The sequence below is a fragment of the Xenopus laevis genome, chromosome 6S (genome assembly GCF_017654675.1).
Source record: "Xenopus laevis strain J_2021 chromosome 6S, Xenopus_laevis_v10.1, whole genome shotgun sequence".
In the NCBI taxonomy this organism is placed as follows: domain Eukaryota; kingdom Metazoa; phylum Chordata; class Amphibia; order Anura; family Pipidae; genus Xenopus; species Xenopus laevis.
Window position 1 is genome coordinate 63964772 of NC_054382.1, and position 19256 is coordinate 63984027.

Sequence of the window (19256 nt, forward strand, 5' to 3'; positions counted from 1 at the left end):
CTAGCTTGGATGGCTGGCTGGCTACTCACAAACACCATTTGTAAAGGGGCTATCTTGCATATCTCTCCCCTTACTGCATCATAGATGATACTGGAAATTTTTAGATACAACTTATGAATGGTAGGGACTGTAGTGTAGCAACAAAATACAATGGGCAGCTTTATAATTTACAAATAGAACAATAACTATATTTGTAGATCTCTAGTTAATCACATTTACTTTTACCATCCCCTACTGTCTACCTTCCATTTCTGTGTAATTTATTTTAACCTACTGTCTGAAATTATTAGCAATATACTACCTTGTATCTTTGTCTAGAAAGTGAAAGTTTGAAGTGTCTGATTTTGTGCATGTGTGGTTAGCCAGTAATTATTTTCCAACTATTTTCATTGTGTGATTCAATGAAACCTGAAAATGTGTGCATTTTCTGTTAAATTATAGTTTGTCTTCTTCAAAACTAAAGTGATTTTTTCTATATTACCCATTAGATCATAACTTTATCCTCCCTGTTGGTCTGGGAATCAAAGAACACACCAGAGTAGCTAAAATGAAAATCAACACTGCTGGAAATAGGTGGTTTTAACATCATGGGCTGTCTGTGGTCACTGTGCTGCTCTAAAACATGTCACTGTTGGCACAGGCATATTGGGAAACAATCAAGATCTGGAAAAAGTATTTTTTGCTGTGCAAAAAAAAAGAAAAAGAGATCAGAAAAATGGACTGTGAATGATTCATTTTTGATGAGGCAGAGTGTGGAAGATGCTGATTTCCAAAGGTACTGTTTCTTTTTTTCTCATATCAGGTATCTTGGGATCTGTGTATTTGCCTATGAAGTGCAATATGACATTAGCACAGAAAATTCAGATGCTAAATATACTTCTGTGTTTAGGTCTGCTTTTTGTTAATGAAAACAACTAAACATAAACTATAATGAAACTAGGAAACCCCTACCAGAATAGCAAACATTTATATGTTTTAGCATGAACCTCATATATACCATATATGAAGTATTGTAATATCCTAAGGTTATGAATTCTGCATTTTTATTATTTAATCTGTAATGCCTTACTTTCAACATTTATATAAAACATATATGCTACAACTAATGCATTTATTAGTTGTAGCATTTATTTATTATTTTATTTTACATCTCTATCCATATAAAAGCACAAAAACCAGGCCTTCTAGTTCCTGTGTGTTCCAAAACACACCTATCTGAGATGAGTGAAATCCCACTAATCTTCTAGGTAATAATGAACAATACTGTATATGTTCTGCTTTCACTCTGGACTAAAATGTATCAACTGTCCCCTTTATTAAAGTTTCTTGTACAGCTATAGTCCCTGTCCTTTTATCAAAGGAAGGATGTGCATGTTCTAATGGTCCCTGCCAGAGCCACATTAGGAGTGGGACTGCACCATGTGGTCCGAAACATGAAGTGCTATGCATCTCTAAATAAATCTAGTTACTGCACTTATTTTTATGATTTTTAAACCTGGTGAATTCAAACGTCTGCCATACTGAGCATTAAGAATACTACAATACTTCAGTGGCATCATAAAACGGTTAATTAATGAAATTAGGCTCTAAACCAGTGATCCCCAACCAGTAGCTTGTGAGCAACATGTTGCTCTCCAACCCCTTTGATGTTTCTCCCAGTGTCCTCAAAGCAGTTTCTTATTTTGGAGTCACGTTTTGGTTTAAAAAAAAACAGGTGTACTGCCAAACAGAGCCTCAATGTAGGTTGAAAATCCACATAGGGGCTACCAAATGGTCAATTACAGCACTTATTTGGCACCTCAGGAACATTTTTCATGCATGTGTTGCTCCCCAACTCCTTTTACTTCTGAATGTTGCTCACGGGTTCAAAAGGTTGGGGATCCCTGCTCTAAACCGTCCTTTAGCAGCACAATAGAAATATGTCTCATGACTTCAAAGCAAAAAAAAAAAATACATACTTTTATTACCAATTACCAAGAGCAAAAAAAATCTGCAACACATTATAAAGGCAGCTATAATGGCTGCAAAATTGAGCACATTGACACTATTTGCAAAAAGTACTTGAGACCATTAAGTTTGGCACCTTTTTTTTTTGCCTGATAATATTGGAAATGAGCTGGCCATATACTCTCCATATACTTGCTAGTACTTGCATGTGCCTGCCCAGCCTGCTCTGATGAATTTGCACAAGTGCATGCATTGATGCTAGGGAACCATTAAATTAATACTTTCTAATTCGGTCTTGGTTGGTATATGGCTAAAGGATTGTGTATTGAAAATAGTTGTCAATGGTACATTCTGTAGTTGGAGTAGGGTTCTTAGTGGTCTACTAGTGGGTTCTGTACTGGGCCAACTTTAATTTGTTCATTAATGACTTTGGAAAGGGTATTGTAAACAATGTTTCAGTCTTTGCAAATGACACAAAACTATGCATGCCAGTTAATTCTGTTTAGCATGTGGAAGCAGTAACAAAGAGGCACTCTGGGCAGATAAGATGCAATGTTGATAAATGCAATGTTATGCATCTGCTATATAAAAATATGCAAGCTACTTACTGAGTTAGGCAAAGCCACAAAAGAAGGGCCTAAGAGTACTTGTGAATAATAACTTAGCTTTAGCAAGCTATGCCAGCCAGCAACCGCAAGGGCAAAAAATGTTTCCAATGTACTGTATATATTTATAGTTGAATACTAATTCTTCCACTTTACAAAGCACTGGCATGGCCACACCTAGAAGTCACCATGCAGTTTTGGTCTCCCGTGCTCAAAGTTGATATTATTGAAATAGAGACCTAAAAAAGTGGTATGGAAATTATGAGGAAAGGTTGGTCAAGTTGGTACTGTTAGCACTGTGCTTAATGGGGGGATATGATAAATACTGTATATGTATAAATAGGGGACCAAAAAATAAATTATTTGATGCTTTATTCACCATTAGGCCCATCTAACAGACACTGAGATTATGAGAAAGGAGATTCGATCTTAAAGGGATGTCATGGGGAAAATATTTTTTTCAAAATGCATCAATTAATATTGCTGCTCCAGAAGAATCCTTCACTGAGATACATTTACACTAGTAGAGTAGGAGAAACAATACCTTATATAAAAACAGTTCCATTGAGAAGTTCAGGCTCTTTTTCTTGATCAGGCACAATGACCTAATATGGCTGCCTACACACCGATATTACAGCTTAAAAAAACAAAATTGTATATGCTAGTATGAAATAGTTATAATGTAAACAGTGTAATTCACAAATTAAACTACAAATTAAACTACACCATAACATTAATGGCAGAGTCCCTTTAATATGTGAAACCTGTTTTTACTGATGAAGCTGTAAAGATGTGGAATTCTCTCCCTGAAGGTTGTACTGGAAGATACATTAGATAGCAACAAGACGGGTTTGGTTTGTGTTTAAGCAAGGTAGCAATTGCAAGCTTACTGAAATAATCATTTAGTACAAATCTAGGGATTGGTCCAACTTTTATTTATTAATCAAAAAGGATATCTAATATAAGTAGTTCAAAAAACTGGACTTGCTGAAATTTCTCCATGCTTGGCAAAGGAGCATAGCACTGAAATGTTCAATTGTTCCTCTAAATAAACATGCAAGGGGTTTCCCTGCTGCACTCACTGGGGGTCATTTATCAACACTGGGCAATGCCCAGAGGCAGTAACCCATGGCAGCCAATCAAATTGCTGCATTCATTGTTCTACTTGCAGCTGGCTTTAAAAAGCTAATCACCGATTGGTTGGTATGGATAACTGCCAGTGGACAAAATTGCCTTGTGTTGATAAATGAGCACCGCTGTGTGTGCCAGTGAATTTTGTTCGCTTGTTCTTAAGGAGGGTGCTGATCCCTCTATCGCTGAGCACCGAGCTTCACAATCTTGGGTAGATTATGGCGCTGCTAGTGCCTTTTCTACCAATATGAGGTACGGGCAATGCCTACACAATGTTCTACACAACCCACTCAGTGCATCAGGGCACACTAGCATTCCAAATATGATACAAAATCCCCCCCCCCCCAAAAGCCCGGTCACAGGCACAGCACAGGGTCCACTGAATTTCTTGCTACTCGCACGGCCCCACCCACTGGAACAGTAGCTAAAGCCTAACATGGCCGTATCTTTACCCACCCACTGAGCCACATAAAACAGTGACAACCCACGTCGAGAAACAGTAAAACTCCCCATCACTATATCACGGAATAGCTCACACCGCCCGAATAACGAACAAAAATGCCTAGAATGTTGTTATGACGCAGACAAAATCTTCCAGATTGTGTCGTCATATAAGGAGTGAGATGGAGGAGGGCCAATTGTAGGAGGAGGGAGGCCAACGTATTTCCGGCTATGTCATAAACAAACAACGAAATACGGACCTGGAAACTCGCAGTAAATCATGTTCACTGTGTAAATAAAGTTCGGTGCAGTTGAATTGGTGCACTTGGGAATTGTAGTCCTACGCGGTCAAGTTTTCGCCTATGTCTCGAGTATGCAACGCTGTGAACTAGATGGTGACAGGTCAGCTGTTCGTATGGGTATCTCTCTGTCCAATGGGAGTGATCTGTACTGGGCTCGCTTGGTGTGGGGTGACTTCCACTCTGTCTCTCTCTCTCCCTAATCCGCTCACCCCTCCATCTCCGTTCATGGTTCACGCTCCATCTGTCCCTCCTGTCACTATCCGGTCTTGTCCCTCCTGCCGCTCGCACTCTCCATATAAGTTGCCAGTCTCACTACCGTCCGACTGCCCGGGTCCCTCCAGTGTTGTGCCCCTGTATACCCCATTCACCAACAATTTCATATCTGTCTCGTCTCGTTCCCTCAGTCCCTTCCCACCCTCCGTCATCTTTAGTTTTGCTCTCCCTTCACCCTAGATGTCTCTTTTCCCCTTCCTCCACTGCAGCAACCTGCAGCAATATAACCTGTATGGCCAGTTTGCCATAGAAGTCATATGAAAGGAACAATGCAAATATAACTTAGGTACAGAGGGACTACAGGGAGACAATTAATTAATTTTTAATACAATTAAAAAGCACGGTAATGAAATGAAGTGTGGCATTGCGCATATTAAAACAGAGCAAAGACAGAGAGCTTTTTGAAGACACAGCACATAGAAATACTGTAGATTATAAATTTTTATACGTTTTATATGGTCACTAAACTCTGAGGTGACTTCTAATCAGAGGCGGCCGGGCGCCCTAGGCAGGCCAGCTCACTCCCCCCCATCACTGTCTTGCACGCAAACACGCTAGTGGCATTCACCGGCGCATGTTTACTGCCATGTCCAGGCAGAAGAGCTACCTGTCCAGCACCCCCCAATCGTGGCGTCCCTACCCCTAGGTCCGGCTAAATTCTCTGGCTGTGCAGGTGAGATGATAGCACTCAGCATACTTTAAGATAAGAACCAGTCGGCAGCCAGACTGACCTGATAGTGAACTGAAGCCTGTCTTTGCTTGTGTGACTGCAGCACAGTGATTGCTTGTCGACCCCAATTCAGCTGCTGGCAGGGACCATTAGAACATGCCCACTCCTCATTTGAAACTTGGACAGGGACCATAGCAGATCTATAGGGAGCTCCATTTTAAAGATAATAATTTTTAGTCCAAAGTAAAACCAGTACTACATATTATTCATTATTGCCTACAAGACTAGGGGTTGATCACCTATCCTATCACTTCTCTCTTTTAATTAAAAAAACTATTACATTTATTCCCCCATTTGTAATAAAAGGAACGAAGTTTGCCCAGGTGCAGTAACCCAAGGCAACCAATAAGATGTTTTTAAGATGCTTTTAAACAGGTGACCAGTAAATACTAACTGCTGATTGGTTACTATGGGTTACTGCTCCTGGTCAAACTTGGATGCCCATATATCAACATTCTTATTTTAGTGGTTTTAAAGGTTTTAGAACCACAAATAAACGTATTTTTATCTAAAAATTTCAAACCTTGGATATTTGCTAGCAAAACAAAAAAATCTGAAAACCTAGTCTCGCCCATCTGTTCCACTTCTTGCTCGCTAAATTCTCTGGCTGTGCAGGTGAGATGATGGCACTCCGCACACTGCACTTTAGGATAGGAACCAGTCGGTAGCCAGGCTGACCTGATATGGAACTGAAGCTTGTCTTTGCTTTTGTGAATGTGCTTCTGGCAGGGACCGGACATGCCCACCCCTTATTTGAAACACAGACGGGGACTAGTGAACATCTATAGGGAGCTATTTTAAAGATAATATAATTTTTTAGCACAATGTGAAACCAACTTCACATGCCTATAAAATTAGGGGTTTATTGTTTATCCTATATGACTCCTATAAATATGATCAAAACGTTATGCCTTTAACCTAGTCTTTTTTGTTCACCGCTACTTATAGGTGACTTCCAGTGATTCACATCCTGTTGATATCAGTGCTATGAGTTGCTCAGTGCTGCCTATTATTAGCCAAAATATGAACTAAAGGGTGCAGGCACCATACACCGCTTCATATGGGAAGCAAGAAGCCAGGTCATGAGGCCATTACCCTTGCAGGGGATGAAAAGGAAGCCCAGTAAGTTTAGGGATTCCGTTAGAATCACCAGTGTGTGTGTCCTTGTGTCAAAGTATACACATATTGCATTAATATTTGGCATTAACAAACTTCTGATTTTCTCAGTAATTTTTGACAAGCGGAAGGAAACCTGTAAGTCACCAGAGTGTTTCTTATTTTGACTCAAAAGAAGTTAAAGGAAGTGGTATATCTGCATGCAATAAATATCAGTGTTTTTACAGCATCATCTGTACACCAGAAAAAAATGATTCTTTAAAAGTGGAAGTGTCCAGTTCCATAGAGTGCTCTCAGCAGCTGGAGCCTGAGATTCTGAATTGTGCTGCAGAGCTGTCACTTTATCAGAGGCCTGGCTGCAGGTATGTCTTTTGCTTTGTTATAGAGTTTTAAACTTTTTTGCTTAAACCGATTTATTTTATTTATATATAAATTCCACAAATCGTATGAATCAACTGATACACCAGCCTTTTTCACTTTGAAAAAGGCTGGTGTATCAGCCAAAACGTCAGTTTTTCTTCACCTGCAATAAAGCATTTTTTGTTTACTATAAGTCCTGTGAGTGCGGCTAACTTCTTGGATGATATATATATATATATATATATATATATATATATATATATATATATATATATATATATATATATATATATATATATATATATATATATATATATATATATATATATATGGAATGCTGTAGCTCTTTTCTTAAAATATAAGTATGAAAAAGGCAGTGATGCATTCCATGGCCATATGAATATCAATCAAAACTGATGACTTAACTAAGCATTGTTTTATAGGCAATAGTGTGCCCCTTGACGAAAAACATAATGATAAATGAGCCATTCCTTTACCATTTTAAGGTGCGAGTCAACAGATTTGTTATTTGAAACATCACTAAGCATTGTTTATAAATCATTACATAACTATCATTTATAAGAATAACATTTACAATTAGTGATGGTGCTAAGAATTGTCCAAGGTAGCAATAGAACTGGGCTGATGTCTGGGGTGCAGAAGGCAGCAAATTGTAAGAAAGTAGGAGAGAGTGTGGTTGGTGCTTAGGATTGTGCATGAGAGTGAGGGTGCTAAAGCAAGAGGTAGTAGCATCTCACAGGGGGGGGCGTTTGGTGCAGAGCAATTGATGAAACTTTTATGGCATTAGAAAGTAGGGATGCACCGAATCGTAATTTGCATATGCAAATTAGGGGTGGAGAGGGAAATCACATGATATTTTGTCACAAAACAAGGAAGTAAAAATAGTTTTCCCCTTCCCACCCCTAATTTGCATATGCAAATTAGGATTTGGTTCGGTATTCAGCCAAATCCTTCGCGAAGGATTCAGGATTCGGGCCGAATCCAAAATAGTGGATTCGGTGCATCCCTACTAGAAAGTGGAATCTGATTCCAAGGTGTTAGATTATAAAAGTTAATGACCTACTAAAATTTAAAGGGCTACTTGACATCACCTGGAAGATATGTGACTTGACGCTTAAACAACCCAGCTGGTGCCCATCTGGCATTTGCCAAATATACAGATAATCAGCAACTGACCAGCACCCCAAAATATATAAATCTGCATGGGAGGATGCACAGTGGATGCTGACCCATTTGAATAATTAAAAAAGAAAATCATGATTGACATATTTGGAGTGCTGGTCTGCTGCTGTTAGTATCAGACTAACTGTAGAGACAGACAAAGCAGTGCTTTATTTTTAATAATCAGTGTAATCTATTGCAAGTTTTTTTTATGATTTGTAAAGTTGTGTTAGTTTAAAAAGGGTATACATATACAGTTTCTAATGTGCAATATTTACAGCAGAGTTATTCATGAAGAGCTACCAGGTCTACCTGAAAAGAATATTGGAATACAGAATTTGTTTGCTAGTGATGACAGAACTTCCTCAGCTGAGATGGAACCACTTCCAAAAAGGACACCGCATGACTGCTCATCAGCAGGTGATAAAGAAAGAAACATGAGTCACCTGTCTGAACATAAGAGGTCCAAGCTGCTTTATGATCCCCAAGAACGGTAAACCTTTTAGTTTTCTATATTTTTTTTTTTGTACTAATATTTTGGATCACTACAGTGGATTAACCATCATTTTATCGTTTTTTTTTAACAAATCCACCCTCCTCTATTTAAAGGAACAGTTCAGTGTGAAAATAATAACTGTGTAAATAGATAGGCTGTACAAAATAAAAAATGTTTCTAATATAGTTAGTTAGCCAAATATGTAATATATAAAGGCTGGAGTGAACAGATGTCTAATAAAACAACCAGAATCCAACTTCCTGCTTTTCAGCTCTATAACTCTGAGCTAGTCAGCGACTTGAAGGGGGGCCAGATGGTACATTTCTGTTCAGTGAGTTTGCAATTGATCCTCAGCATTCAGCTCAGATTCAAAAGCAACAGAAAGTACCCATGTGCCCCCCCCCCTCAAGTCTATGATTGGTTACTGCCTGGTAGCCAGGGTAACCAGTCAGTGTAAACCAAGAGAGCTGAAAAGCAGGAAGTAGTGTTCAGACTGACATGTTACACATCAAATCACTCCAGCCGTTATACATTACATTTTTGGCTAACTAACTATATTAGAAACATGTTTTATTTTGCACAGCCTATCTATTTAGCCAGTTTTTATTTTTACACTGAACAATTCCTTTAAGGGATCATTCACAGACCATATAAAGTTCAACTAGCTAATAAAGATATTGCCTAAAAGGGCCACCCTTTAAATTAACATTAATTTACTTAAACACATATGAAACCTATACAGCTTGTGTAAGGATACCTGGTGGTCAAGTGGTGAGGCGGGGATGCCCACAGCTGTCTGTGTCCTCTTCTTCTTGACAAGCGCATCAAATTTATATTTAAAGGTGCCATGACCATTGCCCAACTTAGGTCTTTTTTTTCGATGTGATATAAATCTGATTATCTGTTCTTTAACCCTTGCTTGTCACTGATCTCTGCTAGTTCGCTGCCTGTATTGACGTTTCTGTCTGATCCTGACTTTGTACTACGTTACTGTTTGGTTTTGACCCAGGCCTGTATCCTACTTCCCTGGCTCCTGATTCTGTACTGCAGTGTCTGATTGAGATTGACCTCAACTATGCTCCCTGTTCCCCATCCTTCTTGTACACATTATAGTTCCATCGTCTGCTCAGAACTTTCCCCTTGGTCCCCTCACTTTTAAAGCTGGCGGCATCCCAGCAGCGGAGGGCTTCTTCCGAAGAGAAAGGCGCCGTTTGTAGGCAGAAGTGTTAGCCGACATAGGGATCTTGGTGTTTGTTCTGGCTTTTGGGATACCATACATTACATTACGTTGAGCCAAACATGGCCAGACAACTGCTTCCCCTGCTACCACATAAACAATTCTGGCAAGTTTCCTCCAGCATCTCCGGGAACAAGAGTCCAAACAGACTCAAATAGTCCATTGCTTCCAGTGCAAGGTTGGACGTCGGTCAGCGACAACCGGTTGTTTCCACTCCAGCTCTGGTCCCGCCAGGCAGGATGCTATCATCACCCCTGGCTAACACCATGGTGGATCCCAAGGTCTTGTTCCCTGAAAGGTTTTGTGGGGACCGCAACACATTATTTGCTTTCCGGGAGGCCTGCAAATTACATTTTGGATACTAACCCAACTCTTTTCCCACGGAGGAGTTCAGGGTGAATTTTGTTATCACCCTACTTCAGGGGGACCCTCAGCTATGGGCCTTTAGTCTATCCCCTTCTGATCCAGCCTGTCTCTCTATCTTGAGGCCTTCTTCAAGGCCATGGCAATTATTCATGGCCAATAGCAGTAAGACGTAGCTTAATCAGTTGGCTCCTACTACAGATCATAAAATAATTTTTAAACTTCTGAAAAACTTTACTTTATTCAGTTATTCCTTTTTATAAAGGTTTGTGATCTTGATGAATTATGGTTATACATACTTACATTTCCCAAATGTTAGGTTTCAGGGTATTTAGTCTTTGCTTACAGTTCTGAGGGAGTGTTTGTTCCCCCCCTAAAAATACAGTGTATCTTTAGTTTGATGTAGATCCAAAATACTCTGCCATAGCCAATATAAATCCCTTGTGCTGAATTTATAGAAGTAAAATGATTATGGTATATTTTTGTTATGAGCGAGAAAGGGAGTAAAGCTAATAATGGTGGAGGGTACAGAGATGCTATAGTAACTTTTGAGACAACCCTGTTGTCAGAAAGCCTCATTTGGGAAATGGCAAGATACTTTAGCACTGTACAGGTTTTATAATGTCTGTTAAAATAGGAAACATGCAAATAAAAAAAGCTGCTTTGAAGACTAAAATGTGGAAGTTGACATAGTTTCAGGGCACTGGAAGACTGAACGACTCAGGGCATTTTGTCACCCTGACAATTAGTAGCTCCATGAGTGGGTGACAAAACACTCAGAATGACCCCATGTTAATTTGAAGTGCAATTGCCTGCACATACAGGTATACCCATGTGTCAGACAGTTGTCACTCAGAAACACTGACTGCCACATGCCGAAATTTTTGACATTAAAAAATTGGTTACATTTGGTTAAATTCCTATTAACTACCAAATGGTTTTTTTTGACAAAAGTGTTTTGTTTTCAACATTTTTTATGGGTCTCATTTTTGATGTATTTTTTTTACAGTGTAAAATTTGGTAATGTGTTTTTTTTTCCATTACAGATCTAGTGGAAATCAAGTTTTAATTGCACATACACGATCCACAAGCCTGGAGCTGATACCCTCGGAAAAGTTACAGAGTGACCCAATTCAACCCCCCTGTGAGGTTGATGAATCTACAGGAGCTAATGGTGGAAAAAAGGATTTCACGGATCTATCTAGTCAAATAGACACAGATAATAGTACCAGTACTGAGAATTCTATTCTAGATGCCAGCCAAGACTTGAACATTTTGAGGAAGATTCACAAGACAAAGAATGTAAAAGAGCAGTTGATTACTTCACAATTAGAAAAGGAAACTCCTTTATCTTTGGACAAGTAAGTATTTCTGTAACATGGTTTGATCTTGTAACACTGCCTGTACATTTCCCTGATTTTACACAATTTTTCTGGTCACCTGGAAAACATGAAATTGGGGTTATGGTGTATATATATGAATGGAATTATAGGTGGCGTTTCATGATGGTCTCTACAAGAAAAATACAAGAAAAATCTCACATGCCATTACCCATACAACTTTTATGAGGAAGTAACCAATCTGTGACTTGAGGGGGGCACATGGGTCATAACTGTTTAATTTTTAACCTGACCTGCATGCTGAGGATCAATTGCAAACTCACTGAACATTTATGTCCCATGTGGACCCCTTCAAGTCGCTGACTAACTCAGAGTTAGAGATCTGAAAGCAGGTAGTTGTGATCTGTTATGTTTTGTTAGATATCCAGTCACTCCAGACTTTATACATTACATTTTTGCCTAACTAATTATATTAGAATTTTTTTTTTTATTTTGCACAGCCTATCTATTTACCCAGTTTTAATTTTTACACTGAACTGTTCATTTAAAGAATTTAATAAACTAATGGGAGAGGGAATAAAGGCAAAAGAAAGTAGATCACCCATATCAATGTATGCACATCAATGTATGTACAACTGGATCTTCAATTCTGTTTAAAAAAAAATAAAGTGTTTTGGAAAAATAATACACACTAGCGATGAGGCAAATTATAAAACCAGGTATGGATTCATAGTGAAATTTCACATTTTGCCATTCGCAGATACCGTACTTTTGCAAAACCACTGCAGAAATTTTCCCTGCCAGGAAAAAAAACCCAGGAATCAATTTTTTTTGTATTTTGCTGCAAAAAATAGAAAGGAATGAAGGAAGCAGAGGAGCAGACCCATGCTGCAATTTTCATTCATTAGTAGGGATGCACCGAATCCACTGTTTCGGATTCGGCCGAACCCCAAATCCTTCAAAAAAGATTAGGCTGAATACCGAAACGAATCCTAATTTGCATATGCAAATTAGGGGTGGGAAGGGAAAAAATGTTTTACTTGTTTTCTGACAAAAAGTCACACAATTCTCCTCCCTGCCCTTAATTTGCATATACAAATTAGGATTCGGTTCGGCTAGGCAGAAGGATTTGGCCGAATCCTGCTGAAAAAGGCAGAATCCTGGCCGAATCCTGCACCGAATCCTGGATTCGATGCATCCCTATTTATTAGTAATGCACCACACCACATATTTCGGGCTAGCAGGCCCTATTTGAGGGCGTGCTTGTCTGAAACATGTAGTGTGGTGCATTACTAATAAATGGAAGTTGCAGTATAGGTCACCACAGAAGAAATAGTTGCAACGAAAAAATGCATATTGACTTCAATGAGATTCACACATTTTCCCAATGTCACCAATCAAAATTTAGTTATAGGTTTTGAATGCATATAAAAGGCATGGGGTCATTTAAATTTTTTTTTTTACTTTTTGCAAGTTTGTATTTATGCATTTTACAAAAAGGGCCAGAGGGTGATTAAAAATAAATCTAGAAAGGGTTGGGCTAAGTTGATGTACATCTTTCCATATGTATTTGTACATTTTTAATTCAGAATGTAAAATTTCATTTTTTCAATAGTTAATTTTGCCTTTGTCTAGCCAGAGGATGGACTCTTAGGTATCTAAAAGGTTTCTGCACTGCCTAGAAATTTTTAATATTTTCGTATACTTGAGTAATAGTTTGTTTGCATACAGCGAAGAAGATCTTTATCGAGATGAAGAGGACATTGAGAAAGATAAGAGTAAGATAGTGCCTGCTGCTACTGAAGGGATTGTTGCAGGTAAAAACTGTTCTTGCATTTATAGTAAAATCAACATTTATCATAGTAATGCAATTTATTAGACTATCCCCATATGTAATGAAAGGCACTAAGTTTGGAGCAGTAACCCAGAGTAACCAATAAGATATTTGCTTTTAAACAGGTGACCATTTAATGCTTCCTGCTGATTGGTTGTTAGGAGTTACTGCTCCTAGGCTACTTTGTGCTTTTTATTAAATAACCCCGTATATATAATATATTCTATAGTTTTGTAGCACCCACTCCCAGAGAGAGAAATATACAAATTATATGAAGCTTTAATGGATTAAATGCAGTCCTTATCTACTCACTAAAGCAAACTGTATAACCCCTAAGCATACCATTCACAACTTAGGAAACATCTCCAGACACAATACACCTTTCCATTTCTGAACTCTTTTTGGTAGGGCCTTCATCGTATTGTATTGGTTATAGTATTTTCTGTTGTTTGTTTATGATAATCTGTATGTCCAATACATACACCATTATTCTACAGCACTGCAGAAAATGTTAATGCTTTATAAATATGTTTAAATGATTTATAATAATAATGCACATACAAGTCCAGACATCATGGCAATAAGAGAAAAGACAAGGTAAACATAACGGTCCCTGACAGATTTGGAATGCAAAAGTAAAGAGAAGAATTATGAAGAATCGGGCAAATTGGAGAATAATCAAATGTAAGAATAGAAAGGGATGACCGAGAACTCAGACATGAAGATTTTTGGTGAAAGGGGGATAAGAAAGGCCCAATTTTAATAGAAAATTATAATAAAGACAGAGAATGGGAACTTGCTAAACCAGTTCTTCTCTTAACTTAACAGTATATCTGATAAGATTTCCTATCACCCATATAATTTCAGTGCTAAAACGTCATTATTTGTTTTTTCTTACATTGCTGGAGAGACAGAGGGCCAGGTATCTTCTAATCAACAATAGAATCTGAAAAATCATCTTTAACATTTGGTACCACCATTTTTGTTACATTGTTTGTAACATATTTTTTTTGGAGAAGTTTCTAGCACATATGACTGGAAATTGCCACAGACAGCTTGCTAGTTCTAATCGATCGCTAAAATTCCCCTGTCAATATCATACAAAAACAGTTCACCATTTTTGAATGGTAGTTGTACATAAGCACAATTACTTATTCCAGTTTTTGCAAAATAACTTTGAGAATTAAAACTGTAATGGGTAGGTACTGGCAGTGCCTGAAAAAAAAAAAGTATGTCGCAATGAGTCGGACTGCTTTACACTATTGGAAACCCTTTTATTTAATGGGGAGGCATTACCCATTGAGTTCCTAATTTGTCAATGAAACCACATGCATGGAGAAAGGACTTAAATAAATAGTTATATCTAAATATATTGTGAAGTATTTTAGAGCAGTATACTTCGCTACCAGCCATACACAGTTAATTGAGTTGTTCACCTAAAAGTTGAGTTTACTAAAACTTGACTTTTTTTCAAAGACCAAACTCAAATTCCCTTAATTCACAGAAAAGTTGTTTTTTGGCTGCTGGAGAGGTTGACCCCTGCTTGAAAGCTGAAAAGAGTCTGAATAAATAAGGTTATTAATTCAAAAAAACTATATAAAATGAGGACCAAGTGAAAAGTTAAGTGTAGTGCATATCCCTATGCAACACTAGTCTTACTTGTAATTTTTTTTATTTTTATGACCATATAACAAATTATTCATGACTAACCTAATAAAAATGTCTGAAAACTTTTAAAATCCGTTTCTCCATTTATGAGCTTTGAATTATTTCTAAACCTTAAGTTCTCTTTATTAATTGAAAATAATAAGTACTTATGCACCCACAAGTGCACTTCAGTTTGTGTTTGATCTGTTGTGTGGTCCTGTGGCATACCCTTTTAAATATTGTCAACTGTGAATCTGGGTGCCATCATTATCTGTTAAACACAATTTGGCCTTTTGTCATGCCTTTTCTAGGTGATCATAAACTTGGAGTGGGACCAGAGATGGACATTGTGGAGTACTGTAAAAAGGAATGGCGTGGCAAGACAGCAGTTGCACAGATAATGAAAAAGGTATTTAGAGATAATAATTCATATACAGTAGGTAGAGAGTAACTTTTTGCTTCAATGCATCTATTTCTTAGCAAGGCCCATAAGGTTATAGCCAAAAGATCAATTTGCAAGTACATTAGAGGACATTATAGACACATAGCAGGGAACCTTTTTACCAATAAAGAGAATCACCCCTCAAGACTTGAGGAAAATAACTTTTTTGAAGCGGCGTATGTGGTTCTTCTCAGTGAGGGCAGTGAGGTTGTGGAACGCCCTGCTGGGTGATGTGATGGCTGATTCTGTTAATGTTCTTAAGAGTGGCTTGGATGATTTCTTGGACAGACAGGGTATGGGGGGGGTGTATGTATGGATGCTGGGTTTCATTTGGAGGGGTTGAACTTAATGGACTTTGTCTTTTTTCTTCCGATTTAACTATGTAACTAAGTAAGTATTAGTGTTAGCTCCTAAGGAATGAAAACACTCAAATGCCAAGGGAGACAGGGAGAGAGTAAACCTGGTTATTAAATGTTGCCATCCTTCCCCACCCTCAGGCTGAAAATTCTTTTACTCACCTCCCAAAAGAGGAAGAGTGAGGGAGAAAGACAGATGTGTTTATGGCATTTGTCCAGCGATCCTGACTAGAAGGCTAAACATTTTCTAAAATATTTGTTCGTTTGAGTAAAACTGTAGTCGAAGAACGAAAGTAGTCACAACTCAAAAATTGTTATAATTTAGGGAGAAGCTGGAAAGACTAGCCCCAGATAATGGCAAGCCATCTTAAGCTTGATAGAAAGGTAATAGCAAATTAGGGTTTGTCTTTGGTTTGCTGTTTTTGCCAGATTTCTCCAGCTATGAATAATGGGCTCATTAATAATAGTGAGTTGCAAAATACAAACCCTATGTTTTCTGTATACAAGTCAACTCCCCCCAAGGACTTGCACCTGTTTATGTATTCTGCCCTGCTTGCACCTGTCCTTGTGAATACATAAGAGGTGGGATGTATTTTTTTTTTTGTGCATCATTCACAGGAGAATCGGAGAGCCTAGACAGAGATTGTTTAGGTAGGCATGGGAGAGAACATGACACACTTATGGGAAAAAAGATCAAAGGTTGATGTACAGTAAAAGTATATTTTATGGCTTCATTTACAAATTCATGTGTAAAAGAATTAGACTTTGTTTATAACAGTCTTGCTGGGAGAAATATAATATGGTGGACAGTATAGATGTGCTTTGCTGTAAGAACTGCTTGCAGACTATTTTTTGCAAATGTAGAGATTTACAGTTGTTTGATAAATATTTGTTAAACATTTGTTGAAATAAGAAAAGAGGAAAATTGGACATGGTGCCTAACTGTATATTTTATGTTTATTCCCTAGGGCTATGAACAAGTGTCTCGTTCATTTGTTTCCATAAGGAGGGTGAGAGGAGACAACTACTGTGCTTTGAGGGCTACATTGTTTCAGGCTCTTAGTCAAACTGCTAAGCTCCCAGAGTGGCTTGATGATGCAAAACTTTATCAAGTATGTATCTTCTACTATAGTTTGGTTTTATTTCATATATCTTATCGTGTGCTGGATGATCTATTATGTAAATACAGTGCGTCAAGTAATGTGTGGCAATCATGATTCAAAACATTAGTGACACTATTCTGTAAATACAGTGTGTCGGGTAATGCGTGGTAAATATGGTTCAAAACATTAGTGCCAGACCATAAAGATTCTAAGGGAGGTTATGTAATAAAAAACACTTTTGCCCAGGAGCATCTATTGTGTCCAGCTCTGTGGAATGTGCTAATTTTAGAAAGAAACTATATAGTGAATAAAGTACTCCCTATTGCAAAATATAAGTCTAGTATAATTCACTGAGGAGTTGCATGACCATATAAAAAGTCGTGGAACTCCAAGGTACTTTAGTTATTATAATACACAAGTTTTAGTGAGTCATAAAACAAAAATTACATCACTAAGCAATTTATAAGGATATCATTTTACAGGATATTCATGGCTTTTGTGTATTACAGTAATATAATGATAATGTAATGCTTTTTTATACTAGAAGATTATTCAAAACCCCGCTGTTCCTTTAAAGTGCATGTGCCATATCTTAGTAGGGCCAAATCAAAAGCCAGATGTTATTGGCCAAAGGATTAGTTCCTTAATCATCTCAGTGACCAGCATTGTTCATTTACCTCCTGCTCTTTACAGAGTTAGTTTGTCTTTCTTTGATTTATTTTGTTACACAGAATTAAATTGTGGCATGCTGTCAAAAATGCTGCTGTTTTCCCCTACTGTCATTTGTGGCAAAGGAATTTGACAGCAGGAATAGAATGTACTAGACCAACTCATGCTTTTGTTTATTGAGAGCAATCATTTCAAGCATTTAGCCCACATTATTTTTCTGTTTTGCTTTTATATGTTTGTTGTTTTACCAAACTAGATATTTTAAAGTTAAAGTAGATCATATTTATAAGTGGTTCTTCCATTTATATTGACTTAAATAGACCACCATTTTAGAATGACATATTTGTAAACAAATATACATATATCAGCAGTGAAAATTAAACAGAAGACACTACAGAAGCATTGTTGCACATGTCCTGACTGTCCTCTTTCATTTGCCCAGAATGAAACCTATTTAGGGATAAATGTATTTGCCTGTGTATGGGGCCTACAGAAGGGCTTGACATGTATATCTGGCTGGGAATCACGCAGATATCTTCCGGATGGTTTGACTTTACTATCTGACAAAAACCCAGTTGGCCTATTGGTTGATGTGGTCCTCATCCAACTGATTCCTGGGCCAACAATACCCGGGCCTCATCTTATGGACCAAAGATCTGATCAGCATAGTGAGTAGGTGTTGGTATTGACCACACCAAACGAGCAGACCTTTTTGTGCGTAGCCATTTTTATACCCCAATGCAAATCTCTGCATCTGCATAGTGGAAGAAGGGGTCCCTTACCCCTTACGCTCTCCAGAGGTGACCGTAATGAAGTATAATCTTACCCATTTCCACTGTCACAGGGGTTATGAATATTTACTATATAGATATAGATATTCAGATAGATAGGAAACAAAGGAAGGTCGAACTCACAGGTCTTCGGTGAATCAAGGTGAACATTTATTCAAGGTGGCTGGTGTTTCGGCTAAAATTATAGCCTTTATCCAGACAAAGAACAGGTGTAAACACATATCTTAAAAGGATGTAGTGGCAGGAAGGTTTGAAAATTGTCATAAAGAGATCAGTGAAGTGAGACATAAACAAAGGCTTAAAAAAGTGAAAGGAAAATGTAAGAACCAAAGTGGAATAACAGTGTAACATCAGTCTAAAAATATTGAAAAAATGTCAGGTTACTTGACTGCAGTTACAACAGGAGCCTCTAATAATGGCTCCATATTGCTTTCCTCTGCGTAAGGCAACAATGTGACAATTTAGAGTCTTCCTCTGAAAACGTTACTACATACATTTATTCTGCTTATTTGCCATTTTTTGGGGCAGGGTTGTGAGAGAGCAATCATTGAGGAGAGAGCCACCTCCCCATGTAATCCCAAACACAGGAATTGCTTAAAAAAATGTTATCATTTTTTTAAGCAAGTCCTGTGAGTACTGAGTTATTGCTGTGGATGTGATTGCTGATCTACCACTCGGCACCCAGGTTGTTTGTGTGTGCAGGTTCGGATTCACATAGCGGGTGGCCCTAGGCCCACTGCAGTTCGTCCCCCTCCCCTTAATTCAGGCAAATTTTGGTCATTGGGACCAGAGCAATGGGTATTGGCGCACAGGAAATTTAAAAACTATCATATCTGCCGTGCATCCCCAGTGTTTCTGAAAAAATGTGGGTGTGGTTGAGCAGCATGCCGC

The 19256-nt window shown here is 38.1% G+C and overlaps 1 protein-coding gene across 7 annotated transcripts in view; it reads left to right on the forward strand.

Annotated features, from left to right (window-relative positions):
• The window catches only part of otulin.S (OTU deubiquitinase with linear linkage specificity S homeolog), a 46801-nt gene that overhangs the window by 11280 nt on the left and 16265 nt on the right, over window positions 1-19256 (forward strand). For 3 of the 7 annotated variants that reach the window (XR_001936306.2, XM_018269407.2, XM_041567640.1), the window contains exons 2-8: window positions 489-775; window positions 6773-6907; window positions 8368-8580; window positions 11230-11544; window positions 13255-13340; window positions 15316-15413; window positions 16771-16914. Coding sequence is in view for 6 of the 7 variants with exons in the window: in XM_018269407.2 (XP_018124896.1) it covers window positions 588-775; window positions 6773-6907; window positions 8368-8580; window positions 11230-11544; window positions 13255-13340; window positions 15316-15413; window positions 16771-16914 (1179 nt within the window). In the remaining variant the exon portion in view is untranslated. Of the gene's footprint in view, window positions 1-488; window positions 776-4322; window positions 4527-6377; window positions 6552-6772; window positions 6908-8367; window positions 8581-11229; window positions 11545-13254; window positions 13341-15315; window positions 15414-16770; window positions 16915-19256 lie in introns of those variants that run through there. The other 4 variants (XM_018269409.2, XM_018269408.2, XM_018269411.2 and 1 more) reach the window with 4 other exon arrangements.